Genomic DNA, 19,382 nt, shown 5'->3' on the forward strand with positions numbered 1-19,382 from the left:
GTTACCCGGTCAGTGTTAACCCAATGCCTGTTTATCTTTAAAATAAGTAATTAGTATCACAGAAGTTGTAAAGGTTAAATCGATGAAGTTAAATGAACAACAAGGGAGCACGGCAGCGTGTATCGCCAAGTTCAAATGATTCCAGCAATATTAAATGTACGAACTTGGTAAAATTGAACGTTAAATATAACATCTAAATGAAAGAAAATTCTGAACTGGATATAAAGTTTTGGGAGATCCACTAATACAATAAAGAACCAATTAAATAACACAAGACCTCGTGAAATTTGGTAATTACGTGATTTCTTTAAAGTCCTTAGACGGGGGCGAAAAATCTCTGACGGACTGAGAAATCACTATAATTTTAGTTGTGGAAGGCCTCTTCCAGAACTGTAAGTAATAATGTTGCTCGGAGAAGAGGCGAACGGTCACAATTAATCGCAGTTTACAATGTGAGTCCCAAGTTACAGAATATACTTGCAAACTCAACTTTACCAGATACCCTGTACAATACATTGACAGGATAGAAAGCAACCGTTTGTAGTGGATGTCCAGGAGATGGAATAAATACCACATTTAAAGCGACTCAAATTAGTTTTGATATATTATTATGGTCAAGAAGGAAGTGAGTGGGCATTACAGCCAATAGATATAATATATGTACATATATTGAGGTGAAGAGTTTGTTTGTTTGTTTGAACGCGCTAATCTCAGGAACTAGTCTTTGTGTTGTTATGTTGCATTTTTGTGTTGAATAGACCATTAATCGAGGAAGGTTTTAGGCTATATACCATCACGTTGTGACTAATAGCAGCGAAGATACAATGGAACATGTGGAAAAAACAGGGCAGGTATAAATCATAACTTATATCTTCTAACCACGCGGACGAAGTCGCTAGCAACAGCTTATTGAGGACAAAGAAGAATGCAATACGTAAAGTTAATAAACTATTTATTGGTATCTCTTCTCTACCAGTTCCCATACTGATTCTGTAAATATTGTTGACATAGGTTTTTCCAAAATTTACGGGAACTTGGCTCTCGATTTAAAGCTCTGAGTACAACACTACTTATCAGTATAAGTTATACGTTCGCAGAGAATAAAAGACATAATAACAACGCGCTATCTGTTAAGACAGTGTTTATAAACACAGAATATTTAAATTATTTGAGTGTGATATTTAGTATTTTGTGTCTTTGAGTGCTTGAGACTTGGATTGTTATATAAGATGTAAGTACTTACTATCCATAATAGCTATCATAAATCTGGGTGAATAGAGAGAAAACTGTTTGTAACGTTTTAAATTTACTTCTTTTTATTTAATTTTATGTCGTAAAACGAGCAAGACTTAAATTAACTGTGTTCCTGTCCACCCTAAGTGCCCCAATAAAAAATGTCTGCAGTTAAAAGTGTCCCAATAAAAAATGTCTGCAGTTTTCAAATGTCTCCAATTTAAATCAAAACCATTTAACTAGTTTCTCATACAACCTATTTGAACAGATCTTGGACATATTTCAATAATCTTTTCCCTTCATAGACATGAACATCTCTCTGAACATAACCATCAGGCTGATAATAATTTGAATCCATATGAGCTTTTTTGAAGAGAACTCTTAATTCCAATGAATTAGTGCAACGCCTCAAGAAACTTACATAAAACTCAATTGTCACCGTCTTAATTTTTTTTAGAAGTCAAAATGCGTGCTGAACTGCCCGAATTCAAAAGATGCTGTTGCTGTTTCCCACTTCGATACGGTCTTATGACATGGGGATATTTGAAACTGGTAAGAAAGTTGTCAATTTGCAACCGAAGTTGCACGGATAGAAGAGTGGTTGAGGTAACCATTGCCGAACACACTGAGCACGACGTGTCGCAGGATCGATCCCTGCATGGGTCGAGTTATTGTGTGATCTACGAATGCTTGGCCTGAGTCTGGGTGACTTTCTGTACAAAACTTGTAGACACTATCAAGAGGAATGTAGAGAAAAAATTAATTGACATTGTAGAATATCATTCAGCCAAATTAGTTCATACGGCCGAAAATAAGTTAAAATCCCTTTTTTTGTTCCAGATTTCTTCCTGCTTATTATTGATAACGTTTACATACGCTCTGTATTTCACAATATGTCGTGTGTTAACTGTCCCTGGCGCTATCTATTACTATGAAGAGATTACAATATATTGCATATTCATCGCGATATTGACGCTAGACGCAACTTTTACTACAGTCTTCGTAGTTGGCGGTCACCAGGTATTATCAACCGTCTTCCAAAAGGGGGTGGTTCTCAATTCATCTGTATTTTGTTTTATGTTTATTACTTCGGACTAGATAAACCATTTTGTTAAATCTTTTTTCATTTAACGTAAAGTAGCTTTCATATTCATATTCATATTCTTTATTGCATTTACACAATGTTTTTTACATAAAGATCTTAAATTTAGGGTTGGACATACATTATGGACCCGGTTAGGGCATAGCAAAATATCTATATCTAAGTTATTAAATCTAATGACAGTATACATTATATAACATATTAACTTATAAGTCTACATAACTTTTAAATATTTAAAACTCCAACACATAAAACCAAAATTAAACCTATTTTAATATTGAAATAAAATGTGTATACATTAATATGTTTTAACATTTTTATTTGTCATTTAGAGAATCATTTACGCTGTAATAAGTTTTTTTACTAAATATTTACGCAGTTCATTCTTAAATTTATTTTCAAATTCTATTTCTTTTATTTCGTTTGGTATTTTATTATATATTTTAACACACATTGCAAATGGACCAGAGTGCTGTCTGTTTTTGTTTTTCTTTTAAGTTCTTTATACTATCACTTTATGGGATGCCCTAAGAAAGCATGTAGGTAGAGTATTTATTGATTGAAAATGTCTTTTTTTAGAAAAGCCCCAAGCTACTGCGCCTGTACTACATCTACGGGATAGTAGTCTTGGTGCTGTTACTCATCATGTTATCAATCATGACGCTACCGTTCTTCTTCTTCGAAGACAGTTACACCTCGTTTCGTATAAGGGTGCATATGATTGACGTCTGTAGTATATTCCTTGAAATAAGTAAGTATGGTGTCCCACTATTACCCAAAGTCCTATCACCTAAAAATTCTCTATTCCGCTCCACCTCAAAAACCTGGTGCTAACTGACTACAAAACATATCAAAAAAATAAGTACCTGTCTGAGAAATAAGTCAAAGAACCAAATAAAAACAGTCTTCAGAATTTCTTCAATCATTTATTAATTAAATTCCTAAGTATATTGTTTTAAAGTCCTCATAAGTTCCTCTCATCATCTCTTTTTGTCTGTTATCAACTTACATCTTTATAGTAGTACCTATTGTAAGTAGTGTATTGTTTTTTCCAGTGCTTCAAACATATTTCTTACTGCTTGTACGAAGTGAGATGGTGAAGCTTAACAGCAATTGCGAATTCAGATTCGTGAATAATGCCGCCCAAGCCGAATGTGTCATGACGTATCAAGAAAATGGAAACGGAAAAGTTACGGCAGAATTGAAGAAAGAGAACTATGTTTGACTGATAAGTGCTGGAGGTGACGGGGGGAGGAAGCGTGACAGCGCACTTTTGTAGAGCGACGTCTCTTTTCCACAACTGCAATAATATTATTAGCTTTTGAATATGAGCTCTTTAAACAGGACTGTTACTTTTGTGGGAGGAAGATGCTACGCACAAAATGTAGAGTGCTATCTCGCCTCCGCATTATCAATAATCCTGCTTTAGAAGTTCATAGTAAAGGCAAGGAATACTTTGTTAACGTGCCTTCATGGAATCTAGATTGGTTTCAGTGAATAATCTAGATTTTTCTAAAATAAACTTTTGACTTCCATGTATGTTATGTGTTTCAAGAACTTAGTTAAATAAATTTTCTATATCCTTATTGAAATTCTAGTGTTTTTTTTTTTGTAAATTGAAAGCGTCCCCATTTTCCTATGCACATTTTTTTTCTATAGTTTAAAAGTATGTGAGAACTCAGTGCTACTACCCAAAAAAAAAATTGAACAGTTAAGTTTGTATCATCCAATGTCATTTGGCTTTGATGACGTCAGTCGATAATTTTCTAGGTCAAATTGTTGGATCGCTTTATGCTCTAAATACTGTTTTATCTACTGGTGAAGTAAACTATCTAAATTAAATAATGTCTAAACACAACAAACGTTCAATTATTTTCTACATGGGAAGACACCTGTGCTCAGCAGCACAATTTCAGGCTGGTAGATATTCTTGGTTAATACAACACAAAATAACTGGGAAGAAAGATAATGATGAAGTAGTTTCTTGAAATTCATGGCCTGCATTGCCTCTCTCATACAGTTTACAATCTGTATGTGCATAATAAAAAAGAAGCAAAATATGTACAGGGTATTATTAAATGATGTAACGGTTTACTCACGCGTATTTATCGGGGTATCCCGACTAGTTTCGGACCCAACCGGATTCCTTAATCATGAGCAGACGCGGCGGGATCGCGAGTCGAAAGTCAGTCAGATATGCTATAATGAATCATTCTCACGACAGTTACTATCAAAATGTACAGGGTAGGTACGGGGTGATTTTTGAAATTTAAGTAGGTACCTAACTAGCTGATAAGGTGACCTTCGTTCTGGGCTGATTTGTGAATCTGAACTATCAAGGGCGCTACTAAACACAGAGAAAAAAAAACATCTTTTCTTTTTCCGCACCGGGCCGTTGAAATGCTTAAGGCCCCCTGGACAAAAATATTATGAGGTCTAAGTATTAGGTAATAAATATCCAATATCCACGTCAGGAGCCATCAGACTTTAGACCTTAGCGCCTCCCAAATTTCGCCCCTCTGCCGTCACCACACCGCACGCCTTCTAACGCCAACTCTGTTTCAGCAGCAACAGTAATTCTAATCAAACAGTGTAGCTTCAAATAAGTAAAACGAATTGCTCAAACTAAGTAAAATTATTTTATAGTTGTACTCCTATCACTGTATTCCTCAATAATAACGGTCGGAAAGTAGATATTCCACATATCCGTGACCTCCAATCAAAAGTATCACAAACTTTATCTGGTTAATTACCGAGAAAAATATAAATAGTTGTTCTTTTGTTTACAAGTGCTCATGTACGGATAGTTCAAGTGAACTGTGCCCTTGGTGCTGTGTGTGATAGATTGCGATTATTTGCTCACTATGGAAGCTTTAGTTAGTGTGGTAGTGTCACACAGATGAAAGCTGTATTTGTACGCCATTTGGCTTAAAGAATAGTTAAACAAACAAATCTTCGTTTGTATGAAATCGTTGTTATCAAGTTGCATTTCCGAGAATTATCAGAGTAGGTATTTACTATGAGTGACTTTGATTGTTTAAAATGTTTTAGAGGTGCCGAAATAATCAATAAAGAATTCATTAAAATACGAACTATGAGCGGAAGTTTTTATTGGATGGGTTTAGAATTTGGATATGTTTCACTTAGATACCATACAATAAATATTATTTAACATTTTACCTAATACTTACTATATTAAACGAAATAAATAAATAATATTTCTTTAACAACAAAAACATACACCCTACTAAATGAGTGGCTTATGTAGCTACATAGAGCGATCTCCTGTAAAATGTGGTTATTTAAAAGGTATCTAGAAAAGCCTCCCGGGGTTTCACAAACATTTAAGTCACATGCACAAAGACACGCGAATGTTTGTCCTAAGTCAGACTTAAAACAAACATGCGCGGATCACACAAACACTTGTCTGGATCGATTCCGCGACACGGTATGGGCTCACTCGGTTATCCGTGCAGGCTTTAGAAGAACTTGTAAAGAAAAGACAAGCTTCCTGGTTTAACTAGTTGGTAAGAGCCCGTAGTAAACCGCTGATTGTGGTGGGATGTAATTGTGTAAAGCAAGCCATAAATTATGGTATTACCTCTCAAAGCTCAGCGAGAGACTCAGTTTTAAATAACAAATAGTATAGGCCATAGGGATATAATATATGGCAAAAGGATAAAAGTCACCGTTTTTCATATTAACAAGTTAATTGTATGTAACATATAATATCATCTACAAATTGCATTTGCAAGATAAAATAAAAACAAATAAAATAAAATGTATTATTTATTTATTGTATATCACATGTTCATTATCTTATATTATATACAAAATATTTACAATTTAAATTATGTTAACAGTTAAAACTAAGATGATTTAAAATTTCCGATTCATACACGGTAATCATAGGTATAAAAAGAAAACATGCAAAGTGGTTTCTTAGGTTTACGCGAATGTTAGACATTGAAATGAAACTACTTTTACGGATTTTATCGCGGTTTAATTTTAGATTTTAGTTCCCGACGTTTCGAAACCTTTGCAGGTACCTATCATGGTCACGGGCAGACTGAGATGGCGTTCGTCTTGACGAACGAGCAACATCTTCTGTCAAGACGAACGCCATCTCAGTTTGCCCGTGCACACATGCAATATATTGCTGGATAGTCAAATCGACCTTTGACGACATGATATTAAGTATTCTTCAATGTACTTATAATAGGTATGATAACTGAAAATCTATAATACAATACCAAAAAGTTCTCTTAAACTTTAATTGCATCTGTATGTGTATGGCTCTTGAAGTAGATTGCTTATTTGGAAGAAATATGTTAACAAACCTGGATGCTTACCATCATCTGTTGCATGTTCAAGACTGATCCAGCTATATTAGTGAGATGCTCCCTATGACATAGAACATACTTCTTCCACAGCAACAGGAGTCTTAGCTTAAGAGGTGCGGTAAGCTTTAAGAGCTCAATACCGACATTAATATTGGCGACCCGAACATGGCCGACCAACTCACACATAAACGCCTTAAACAACTAGCGAAGTTCGTAATGATTTTGGCAACGAGAGGTTATACAAATATTTAGTCTCTTTGGCTAATTATTTGGGTTAATCCTAAGCCTATAGTTCTACTGGAACCACAGTAGTATCATACACTCCATTGGTTTCCACTTTCCCATCGTACACGATCTGCTGGAGCTGGTTCTCGTAGCCCTGAGGGCCTGACACCTCCATCTTCTTTAAAAGACTCCTTATCAAGATTATGAGGTAGAGTTGGATGCCTGGAAATAATAATTGAACGTTTGTACTTCCCACTTATTATTGTTCCTATTGAAATAACTCTAAACGGCTGGTCTCTTAAAGATCATTTGTTTCGTCTACTTTCCTTTGAAAGGAAGACTCAACTGGTTCACCAATTTGGAATCTGTGGTCGATTACAAAAGCTACGTGCCGACAAACAAAACAGTACGACCGCTAACATTCTTACTTACAGTAGTCAGGAAAAGGACTTTATCATGACACCAAACATCAAAATCATCTAAAACATCATTCATTAATTCTACAATAAAGATACCCTATACACATAAATGAATCGCGCAACTCTTGTTTATAGGTAATCGTTTCCAACATAAATACGTTCACACTTACATGCTCCCGCCAACATCAACGGCATAGTTTCAAACACCATGTACAACCCGAGGTGGCTGGTGGAGGCTGCCGCGAAGTCTATCAGTTGTATGAGTATCGCTGCGACTGTTGTTGTAATAGCGAAGTAGTAGTAAGCTTTGACGTACTCCATTAGTTTCTGGAATAATTAAGAATTATTAACTCATAGTTAAATGTTAACGAAGACCATCTATAATTCTGGAGACTCCCAATGTTCGTATCAGTAACGTCCTAAATAGGAAAAAGCCGCAACTTGGCTTGATACGCTACCACGTGTCTAAAACACAACCCTTGAAACCCTAATTTTGTGCCGGGGGCTGTTATTTCGCTGTAAATTCCATTTTTTTAAACAGCCCCTTTTGTTTTCCTGTCTATCCAAAATAATCCAAATGAACTCTGAAAGTTTGACGAATTGACATTTACAAATTCTTTGAAGTTCTCACTGCCAAGTTCACAGTGAAGTAAATTGGTTCATTACAACGCTTCGTGACACTTATCATTTGCAATTGTTCCACATTATCAATTTACGTTCCGTGCTTTGACGTCACCGACTGTAGTAGAACTAGTAGACGCTCAAAGTTCTTTATACATTGTCCTATATGTATACGAGATCCTTACATACTAACTAGGTACTTATTATCCAAGTAGGAGTGATTGTCATCTGACTACTGTAAGATTTTTTTGTTTTCTTTACGAGCATTTTGGATCCACCATAGCTCTTATAGCACAATGCACAAATTCAATTGACCTATTCTTTTGTTCCTTTTTTTGAGACATATTTTCAGACAATTCTCGAAGCAGGCTCACAGATTTTAATTAAAAATTATTCAAACTATCCCTATTTCCGTCAGCGGCCTAGAAAGCGATGTGAGTTAACGCTTACCGCGCGGGCTGGTCCCATGTGATCCAATAAAGAGAATCATGGAAGGATTTGGGGCAGAAGAGGGCTGAGAATTTTTGAGTATTCCATCAAAACCTGCGGATTACTGAAATACAGTTAGGATTTGAATATAACTTCTCTAATCACAAATCACTAACTCCATTTGACATTCAAATATTTTTGCTGACTTTGTACCAGTTAAATATGTAGCCGATATTGTAGAAGAAGAAAAAGTTATGTCTATCTGGATTGGTTTTCTGCAAACCGTTGTTTGTTGAGCATCATTGTCCAGTACAGTCCGAGGTCATAGTTCCGACCTCTTTCACTGAGGACGAATCGAGGTCACCTAAATATTTGACTGTGGAATCGTTAAGCTGGAACAATTTTAGGAATTGTTACTGGAAAAGAAAGATTTGCAGTTATGATTTGACTAAGTCTTCTTGCGGTAACCAAATGGGTACAACCCAGCGTTCGTTAAGCCGTATTCTTATTTTTTATTTCTTCTCTCATTACTTACTCTATTTATGACTTCCACCCAAACTTTCTCATTGTATATTACGCCAGACCTAGGTACTTGTCTAAAACGCTTTAGCTTTTTTGTGTCCAGGAAATATCTTGTTCTCTTTCATTTCAAGAAAATTGATAAGTTCTCTTTGTTTACGTTATGAGGTAGTCAATAGTCAGATAAGTAAGATAGATAACCCCGAATACTCTTAACTCCCGTTGATGTTCATGTTGCCCTTAATATCAGATTATCAGTTTCTTGGAAATGTAACACACAACTTTAATGAATACTAATTAATCAATCAAGTATAAAAGATTGTCAGGTCACACATCATCATCATCATCATCTCAGCCTAGTAATAAGCAGTAATATTAATACTAAATATTAATGTAGGTTTCGAAAGCAGTAAAGATTAACAAGCTTTGCGAATAGAGTAACATACGTAAGCCATCAAAGAGAAAAACAGAACGAATCTATGTAGAAACATTCGTAGTAATTTTATGGCATTTATGTCAAAATAAAATTTCTGTATAAATTGTACTGTATATACATTTCTTTTAAAAAAGAGTCACTTATACTTTCTTGCCGGTTCTTCTCCATAAGAATGACACTTTGGAACCGTGCAACTAGAGTCATCATTCTAACGTTTTGAAAGTGCCTGGAAGACATCCAACTTGTAATAAAACTTTTGAATTGAAAACAAAAAAAAATGTTGTATATATATTTACCATATGTGCTCCATACAGCAGGGCGACAGTGAAGACAAATTCTATGCAGTAGATGGCGACACACACGCCCTCTGGTATCGTGATGCCCACACTAGTGCCGTGGTATAAAGCGAACATCTCGAAGCTGGAGTGGACTGCATAACTGTAGACTCCGATCATGAACGCACTGAAGACCTGGAAAATAAATGAGGTTTGTTTTTAAAGGTACAGTTTATGCGGTAAAAAAGGCTAGTGGCTAGGAAAAGGGGTTTACTGATTGGATGCATCAGAGATCAAAAGGCAAATTAGGTAAGAGGCCTGTTGAAAATACCAAGAATAGCAGATGAGAAAGAGGATGTGGTAGAAACCAAGGGAAAGAAATAGAAGTAGAAGTGTGGAATGAGGTTAAAGAGACCTTTAACCCAGCTTAAAACAATATTTACAAAATGCATCTAAGACTAATAGCTCTTATTCTTCTGTCAACAATATAGACACGCAGAATCTATCCATTTCCAGACGATAGAAAATATAGAAATAATGGATGAATCCGTACCAGGAAAATAGTAGACAATGTTGGGATGACAATACTGATAATGACTCTGTAAACAAGAATACTGAACTCGGACAATTTGATGACTCATGTCTTTTATTGTCGGAGTCCAGGAAACATTCTGTGACCATTACGACTCAATATCAAGCACTGGGTAGGAATACTTGGTACGGTATTACTTCCAGTCTCATTCGGAGTGAAGAATAAGAAATAGTTACGTCAATGTCTTGTATCATAAGGCGGTAGTAAGTAATTTGACTATAAAGCGAAAGATTCTAATGCTCAATATTCGCATATTACTAACTGAATTTTAGCTCCGGTAAAGTTCGACTCTGGCCCCAGACCCCACGTCTAGGGCGTTTTCGCTCGAGAGCCCGAATTATCCCACGCCCAAGTCATTAGCTCTGCAGTCCGAAAAAAGGGCTAGATTGTCAGCCTATATTGTTTTTTACAAAAGGTCTAAGTTTTACAAAGCTTAGGTAATTGTAGTATGCTAATCTAAAGCGCTCCAGCGCACCGTGGCGCCCAGGCAAAGTTGCGAAACAATGTGGTGATACTGATAAAATATTATATTCAGGAAGTGACGCATCTGTTCTAAAAATATAGAATACTGACACAGCTTTTTAGCCTGCAATATATATACCTATTTTTTAAGTATTCTACAGTAGATTTTTATTTATAATTTAATTAAACACATGTTTAAAAAAATCGTCTCCGTTTTAACGACTCGCATTAAGGGTTGTTTTGAGTGGATTTCACAAACATTTCGAAAAATACACCCAAACTCAGAATAAGCGGTCTTAGGTCACAAATATTCTCGTCCTATGCGGTGATAGAACCCGCGACTCGTATCGACGTTAAGTTTTCATGATAACACTTAACCACTCGGCTAAACGTGCATTAAAAGTATTTTTAACACTACAAATTTTGGAATATTTAAGACTATACGGTAAAATATAATTTAACTATACATTTCCTATAGAAACCTCTATCTTCTAGAAAACAGAATCACTTCTTACTTTGTCGGTATCGTAATTATAGGTTCTGAAGTTACATGATACGTTCTACCAGTGTTTACATGATAAATAATAGAGCTATTAATTATAAACGGTCTGTCACTGATTAATTAAGAACACGAAGTATTCATGGGCATAAGAAAATACGGGCAGGGAGAGGCAGTTGTCCTCTGCTCACTCCTGCCATATAATAGCGATTTAGTGCAGACTTGCGCAGAATATTTGTCAGATTAAAGTTGCATTCTGTTTGTTATATTTTGTTTTTAAATATTACCTAACGTCCACTTATAACGTGATATACTACAATATTAAAAAAAAACACGACATTCCAGGTTTTTTCTTTTATTTGCCTCCTCTAGGTATATTGGATCATGGCTACGTCTTTGCAAGTATTCCAGTAATCTATTTCATAGCTAGATTTAAACGAATATAAACATAATGGCGAAAAAATACATTTTCTTTTCAAATATTACAACTTTATTTATACGATCAATTTTTTTTAGTTCAAAACAATGAGTTATGTCAGCATTTTACAACATAATTGAAGAAATTAAATGCGTCGGAATTAATTAATTCTTCCGGTTGGTACCAGAACATTGGCTGCGAAATGAGTTGAACATTTATGTTCATTACTACTTCACTTTATTACAACTATCCTTCAGCTTAATCACATTAATTGACTGTTTGCAATCCTAACAATGTCTTTGTTACATATATATTATGTCTCTAAAATGAAACTACTTAAATAGATGCAAGTATTTGAAATAGAAATGAACTCAAGCGAATTTCATAAACAGTTATGTATGTTTATTTTTTATTATTCGCTATTTATACTTAATTTACGTACATGTAGGTTTTGCCTTATTAATCACATTTATTATTTATCGACAAAGTTTCATAAATAATACCAACTTTTTCCCTCCACCTCACGGTTATCTGGTAGAGAATGCCTCAGGCGTTAAGTCCACCATTGTATTTTTTAGCCAAGTATTAATTAAAGAAATATAAATATTTGTTTACTAATAAGTTAATAAGGAAGGCAAATAATTATTAATCATTCGTAATGACACTTCTGTCATTGACCAGAACAAGATAACCAACACCTCGAAGGAAAAGTTATTGTTTTGTATACAGACAGTGGCGCCATCTAGTATAACAAAATGCTGAACGTCTTACAGCACTTTTATTGAGATGATGTAAACTAGATTACCGCGCTTGACCTTTAGGTACTCAAATAACAAGATTTAACTGAACATAGAGGTATGACATAAGTTTGTGTAAATTGATGTTTTTTTTTTATGTCTCATGTACTAAATGACTGAAAACTTTCACTTTGAATGATTAAAAACAAATGAAAATATGTCTTTGTGAGGCACTGACTGTCTGGAAACTTTGAAAAAAGCTGCACAATATATATTAGGTACAAAATATAATTACCTCAGTAAACATAAAAGGAATTAACAAAATGATGATGAAATTAAACTTAAGTACTTAAGCTAATGTCACAAAGACAACAAAACAATACTGGAGAAACATAATTAGCCAAAATAAGAAATCTCTTCTTTTTTAAAGTTGGTCAGAATTAAAGAGACATTCTGGTATCGGAGCATTAGTCACACAACACTTCGTCCCAAACCACCGAAAATAAATGACGTCACTAGGAAATGATTACAAATAATACTTACAAGATTAATGTATCCAAATGTAAGTACACCTCTCCTTAAAGGCATGCAGAAGCAGCACCTTCCAAGTGTAGGCCAATCGCAATACATTTTTGAAACAAAACACAAGTCTTTGAAACGAAGAAACAACACAAAGTTTTTGAAACGAAACGACGAGTTTTTGAAAGGAACGCGCGCTTTGCTCCCGGTTGTCGTGTTGACTGGTCATTCAAGCTATTTGTCGGCTTATTTATCTAATGGACTTGTCTGCCTACAGTCCGACAGACGTAGATTGTTGGGAACAGTAACGCAGTATATGACAGTTAGATACAGGAATGATAAAGTATGGTTCGCTTTAAAACTTTCGGGTTAAAACATATTTGCTGGCATTATGTACATTTTAATTTTATCATTCAAACTTTTGGTTTCAAAAAGTTGCAGTTTTTTAATCATATTTACTATATGTTAAACTAATAAGCAATCGCACACATTAATATTGATCTACGAGTACGTTATTAAATTCCATGAAAGTATAGACTTTCAAGTATCATGGAATTTAATAACGTAAACCTAACGAAGACTTGCTTTTCATATAACTCTACTTATCTGCGCTCTGCAGGGTCTAAAACAGGGGTAAGGTCTGGGTATCAAAATAAAATAACTGTCATGCAACGACAGATACCTAATGAAAAATAAACTGCAAAAAAATAAGGATAGGGGGTCGAAATTTTCATTTCAATTTTTATTTTGTCTCCGGTACAATTAGAAAGTACCAAAGAAACAGGGTTGTCAACGATTAATAGGATCAGACATAAATTTGATGTGACAACCATTCCGTTTTTTAGCCAATAGGCAAGGAAAGCTATAAGTATAATGAGTCAAGAAAAGTAAATAATTTTTTACGTCCACTAAAATCATAAATGTCACATACCCAATACTGATTCAGATCCAACTTTAACTGCATATGTATGGAGACTCCAGAATAAAAAATCGAGACTAATTTCAACTTTATCTCAACGCAGTAAAGTCCAAAATATCACAACGTGCGTAATAATATTTACAAGCGCTTTACTGATAATGTTGAACTAATTGACCTCCTGGAAAATCATGATAGGTAACAAAAATCGTTACATACACATACATTGCTGTTTTTATTCAAAAGCTCCAATGATCGTTAGAAACAAAACCTGCAATGTATTTCGACTTCCTTTTGTTTACACCATCGGGGATGTCACTAGGAAGGCGTATTTTTTACGAGTATTCCCGTGTTATGGCAAATTACTGTTCAAGCAATCGCAACTGATTAATTTTATAGAAGTGTTTTTATCATGTTGTGTTGGGAATTTAATGTAAATTCCCGTAAAAACATGTGTTTTAGTATATGGGGAATATTTACAACGGTATAAGACTGAAGTAAGAGTATGCATACTTATAAATGGATCTGTATGTACCATTTATAACACGTTTAGAAATAAAAGGATGGATAAAATATTCTTTATTTCACACCACGTACTTAATACAGGACTAGATACAAATAAATATTTGTGGCAAACATTGAAGTAATTACGGCGAGTTAAAAACAATCGTAGTTGCAGTATCTAGTTTTCTACGATCATCTAGTATTTAAAAAGAAGTTTCTTCAAGATCTAATGAACGAATGAACAACTTCACAGATATGCATCAAAACAGCAATTATGGAGCCATTGATTAGAATTTAAAATGTAAACCAACAGAAGATTCAATAGTCTTCCTATACGAGCGTGGTACGCGAGTGTTTTTTTTTTGCCCTTGGTGAATCGCTGGTGACTTCAACCCACGCGTGAGAGTCTGACCGACTAAAGACACAAAGGGACCCCTTCAACTGCCTTATTCAGAGGCACGGGATCACTCGCGAATGCTCCGTGCGACTCTGGCTAGATGTTCCTGCTCTTCTCAGTAAAAAGTAACATATATGCAAAATTTTTGGAATACCTATATGTTTAAAAACAAAAACATGTTTATTTTTAAATTACTTATCATTTTCCACGGAACAGAAGCTTTTGCGATTCTATTTAAACATTATGCGCCCTATCAACATCGGATGCGGTGAGATAACTTTAAATACAAACGTCGCAAATTATTACATTGGATGTAAGTATGAATCATTGTTTATTAACTCGCCGATCGATACCTACTTTAAAAAAATTAATAACTGCTTGCATAAAATATATCTGGGTGAGGAAAAAGGCGCAACAATAACAGCTTTATGTTCTTTCAGATTTGTTAACGTCCTGACTCTCAGCTAAAGTATAACAGAGAGTTTTTGAGCAGAAAACCCAAAGCCTGAGGACAAGATACATTTATTTTGTCGGTTATCAAATCGATTCAATGTATTGAACTCTTGCCGAAAACTAATGTCTCTACCTCAGAAACAATTCTTGATCCGACCCGGATTCGCAATTGAGACTTCGTTAGATTGAAGAGATGTAAGCTATATCTGTTGCTAATGTTATAACATTTCTGCAGCTAGTCTGCTCCGGATTTTTTGGAAGCATATCCTTATTTTATTCGAATAAATTTGTTGCAATCAACTTTAAATAATAAAACAACACCAAGGAGTCCAGAACACTTCACAGCTTTGAAAATAACATTAAAATTCTGTAGAATCTATGTCCCAACGAAAAAAGAAATACTTATAGACAGGAGTATCCCACAACGAACATTCGTTAATTGTCGGTGTCAAAAATCAAATCTATTTCCGATGGACAAACTAGATTTCAAAATATTATTGTACTTACTGAAGCCTAAATAGGATCAACTTCGTACAAAATGTGTACTAACATCAACGTGACTTTGCCCACTGTAGTATCGTTTTTACTATTATATTCTTTAAGATGTGGATGTATAATCATTTTGTTATGGACTTTGGTAAGTATTGCGAAATGCCTTTTTAAAAAGAGATTGAATTAGACATCAATGCGAGATTTTGTTGTTCCTGTAGGTATGCGCGAACACAGTTCCACACTCAACTCCGTGAGCCGTCTTATGCCATGATATCAACCTATATTAAGCTAAATTACTTTGGCGAGAAAAACCTTCCAATGTTACGATTATCAGATAATGATGATGATGAATTATTTTCTCCAAATCGATAGTAGATCACAACAACAACAATTTTGGAACCCAAAAAGTATTTCCGTTAAAGGTAGTATTGGCAAAATTATAGAATGTGGAAGTGATCGGGCTTTTTGATATCTTCTGCAAGTTTACCAGAGTTTAGCCAGGAGCGCAATGGGTACGGATTAAGACCTTAAACTTGTATTAATGAGTCCATTTTGTCCACAGCTTCGTGCGCTATTCTTCTTGGTATGGTGTATGATCACAGCCATAGAAACATTCTTGCCCCGGCCGCCGCCCCTCGGGGCAATCTACCCAGAGAAACCAGGGTTACCTACCACGGACGACAACTATTTCTTCGCGTTCGTCTCTTATTTAATAATGATTGTCACAGAAAGCTTTCTCACAATATTCACCATTTATTTAGGCATGGGATTGTATTATGTACGTATTCTATTTTTTCATTATCGTTTTACAAATTGTTAGCTAACTTATTTATAGTTTGAATTGTGAATAGCGTTGGAAGCGGGGAAGCTATCAAAATTGGCCCTCTTCTTGACTGTGTAGTTTTTTTCAGGTACCTAAAACAGGTGCGGTTTTATACAAGATTATCAATGTACTACTTACTGATACTAGGTACTTGTGTACCTACGTTCAAAGGTTTTGTATGTTAAGATTAATTATCTTATCAATGAAGACTTGATTGGCGATATGTAGTACTAATACTTAGTCTAAATTCTTTAACCCGCGGACATTAGAAAAACACTTTTTTTTTGTAATTTTAAGAATAAAATACATTTGGGTTCGTCTCAGGATGTATGTGTCGTAATGGATATTCCGAATGGATGACGGATGGATGCCGGATGTGTGGATGCTTCGTTTTGGATGTGTCGCAACTGATGTGTCATTATTGCTGTGTTTACATTAGTCGTAATGATTTTTCATATGAAATTCACATTTCTGATGTGCGCTGAATTTATATCAATCTTCAAATCTACATGGACATTGTTCATCACTAAATTTGAGCTCCGGTCACCGTCTTTGACCAAGTCTAGAAGAAAATGTAAAACGACGACAAAATATTCTAAAAATGAATTTGTACCCTTTTTCAATATTTCAGGACTCGCCAGGGCGTATCGAACAGTATTTAGTATGCAGGTTTTGCACGTGGCTGGCCGAAATTGTTGTTCTAGTGGTGTTGTGTCTGACGCACAACTACCTCATTGGATGGTACTTGGTGTTTCTCATGATTGTCAGTAAGTAAAATGGTTAATCTACTAGAATGATGAAAAGGAAAAGAAACAAATATCGCCCTTATGTGTGCGTGTCGTTTTAAGGCTTTCGCATCCAAAGCGTAGGAACGGAATACTATATTTACTGAGGCACCGCTGTCTTTCCGTCTATCCGTCCGTAGGTTGCATCTGTTGAACTGTCATTGCTAGGCAGTTGAAACTTGTACGAAAATGTATATCTGTTGCCAAAATAACAACAATTATTTTTACCGTAGCAAAGGCTTTGTTTTTACTTAGGCTATTAGGACGACATCTTCAGTTTTGCGAGTCCAACTCAATAGACAGGTTTTTTTTGCACTGGGCCTGACACAGGCTTTACCTGTTCCACCGGACTAGTTGGCAATACTTTCAAGCCTCCCGATAGAGCGTAATTTTATCATGGTCAAGCGGAATGTAGTAACGAATTGCCTTTCATCATAAATTTATTTTAAGGAATTCTAAAAAATCAGTAAAACGATCTTTACTATTGGTACCGGATTAAGATAAGATACTTTTATATTCTGCGGTATTGTTATACCGATGGTAAAACATTGTTTTGTATGAGCTTTGTCGGTAGCGTACATAAGTCTGACAGATTGTGACTTCACCTTATTTTCTTTTCTTGCAGTTTTGGAATTTTACGCGTTCATCGTTGTGTACAGTTACTATGTCGATATAGTGGAAGAGAAAGCAGCAAAGCAAGACAATCGATCGACAGACCCTACAACCTGTTGTTCGTGTTGAATACAATGTGTTACGTTTGGCAGAATCGAAAATAAATGCTTCGTATAAACGCTCTTTTATTTCAGCCCATTTTTGCTCTAGCTGAGGATCTCAGTGGTTTATTAGACGGCTGTTATAGTTCCCAAGCTTTAAATTGAATCATTGCTGACCCAGCAAGCGGTTTTGCCAGACCAGATTAAGGGAATATCAAAAAATAGAGCTATGAAAAGAAGATCTTGTCGTGTTATCAGACTTACACTTTATGCACACAACATTTCATAAGGTTTGGTCGAGCCGTTTCGCAGGAGTTGAATTTCGTTCACCGTGATACGAGAATTTGATATATTGGAAGAATATTAAACATAATATGTAACTCGTTATTCAGAATTTAAGTTTCGTGTGGTATTTTGATAGCAAGTATATTGAGAATGACCCCGCCGCGGCAGCTCATGATTAAGGACTCCGGTTGGGTCCGAAACTAGTCAGGAAACCCCGATAAATACGAGAGAGTAATTCGTGTGGTATTTTACTTATTACTTTTAAGGGAAGAAACCCGAGCTTTCTTAAAATCGGGGAAAACGGAGAGGCCTCGTTGAAAATAGCCCTTCCATGAAGTGTTTTAATCGGTGAAAGTCCCAGAGAAAGAAAAAAACAAAACAAAATTGGTGTTTCTCTCTACTCGCACGATGAGCCTCTATACATATACCGCCACGACAGGCTACATAGGGACAAAATCAGTGCATCAGTACGAGCCAAATAAAAAAAAATAAGTGTATGATTTACATGTACTTCCATAACTGATTTTTCAATCAAAATGGCTTAGCTGTGATCGCTAATTACGAGTATAGGTGTAAAAAATATTTATAGCGGATAAGATGTTATCTTAGTCTATAGAGCTATTTATCTGACCGGATTACTGATTATAAATTGTGTTAAGTATAAACCATGATTTTCTTCTGGTAGGTATGTTTTTCGCTGCAACCTGCATCCAGGTGGCCAAAGCTGCGAGCAACAGCTTGTCCAATATATTCCTTCCTCCGAAACGACTCGACCGATTCTCATGAAAATTTGTGTGCCTATTGGGTAGGTCTGAGAATCAGACATCGTCCATTTTACATACCCCCACTTTTTTCCACCTAGAACTCATTTGCATGGCAAAACGGTAATATTAATTAGAATAGTAACTCGGATAGCCCAATTATATAGGGTAATAGTCACTATGCCAAACCCATTGAGAGCGACGTGTTGCGGTTTCGGTCTTCAAATAGGACGAGCGTGGTGTGATCTGGTCCTGAATCTTGGTGTCTGTGTAAAGGAAACTTGAATATTTTAAAAAATACGACTATACCGGCATTCTAATACTATTGAGGCCAGGATTTATAATATCTCCAAACTACCATAATCTGTGAACGTTAACCTAAATACAACACACCTTAATTAATACGTTAAGATAACTTTTGAAA

At 35.4% G+C, this 19,382-nt stretch overlaps 2 protein-coding genes and 2 long non-coding RNA genes across 4 annotated transcripts; 3 read left to right on the forward strand and 1 right to left on the reverse strand.

Moving 5' to 3' along the window:
* Positions 1-841: 841 nt before the first annotated feature.
* Positions 842-2,957, forward strand: LOC113503805. The gene is made up of 4 exons (XR_003401509.1): positions 842-1,231; positions 1,691-1,785; positions 2,074-2,253; positions 2,915-2,957. It is a non-coding gene; the product is annotated as an uncharacterized LOC113503805 (long non-coding RNA).
* Positions 2,958-2,962: 5 nt separating this feature from the next.
* LOC113503806 lies at positions 2,963-3,927 on the forward strand. The gene is made up of 2 exons (XR_003401510.1): positions 2,963-3,086; positions 3,391-3,927. It is a non-coding gene; the product is annotated as an uncharacterized LOC113503806 (long non-coding RNA).
* Positions 3,928-6,898: 2,971 nt separating this feature from the next.
* LOC113503826 lies at positions 6,899-13,062 on the reverse strand. The gene is made up of 4 exons (XM_026885924.1): positions 12,854-13,062; positions 9,624-9,797; positions 7,493-7,649; positions 6,899-7,125 (listed from the first exon to the last, which is right to left on the reverse strand). The coding sequence occupies exons 1-4, from the start codon at positions 12,938-12,940 to the stop codon at positions 6,965-6,967; spliced, it is 579 nt and encodes a 192-aa protein (XP_026741725.1). The 5' UTR covers positions 12,941-13,062; the 3' UTR covers positions 6,899-6,964.
* A 2,423-nt stretch (positions 13,063-15,485) lies between these two features.
* Positions 15,486-17,983, forward strand: LOC113503825. Its single transcript, XM_026885923.1, has 4 exons — positions 15,486-15,736; positions 16,154-16,369; positions 17,046-17,181; positions 17,825-17,983. The coding sequence occupies exons 1-4, from the start codon at positions 15,638-15,640 to the stop codon at positions 17,938-17,940; spliced, it is 567 nt and encodes a 188-aa protein (XP_026741724.1). The 5' UTR covers positions 15,486-15,637; the 3' UTR covers positions 17,941-17,983.
* Positions 17,984-19,382: the final 1,399 nt, after the last annotated feature.

This window comes from Trichoplusia ni, chromosome 20 (genome assembly GCF_003590095.1).
Source record: "Trichoplusia ni isolate ovarian cell line Hi5 chromosome 20, tn1, whole genome shotgun sequence".
NCBI classification, from domain to species: Eukaryota; Metazoa; Arthropoda; class Insecta; order Lepidoptera; family Noctuidae; genus Trichoplusia; species Trichoplusia ni.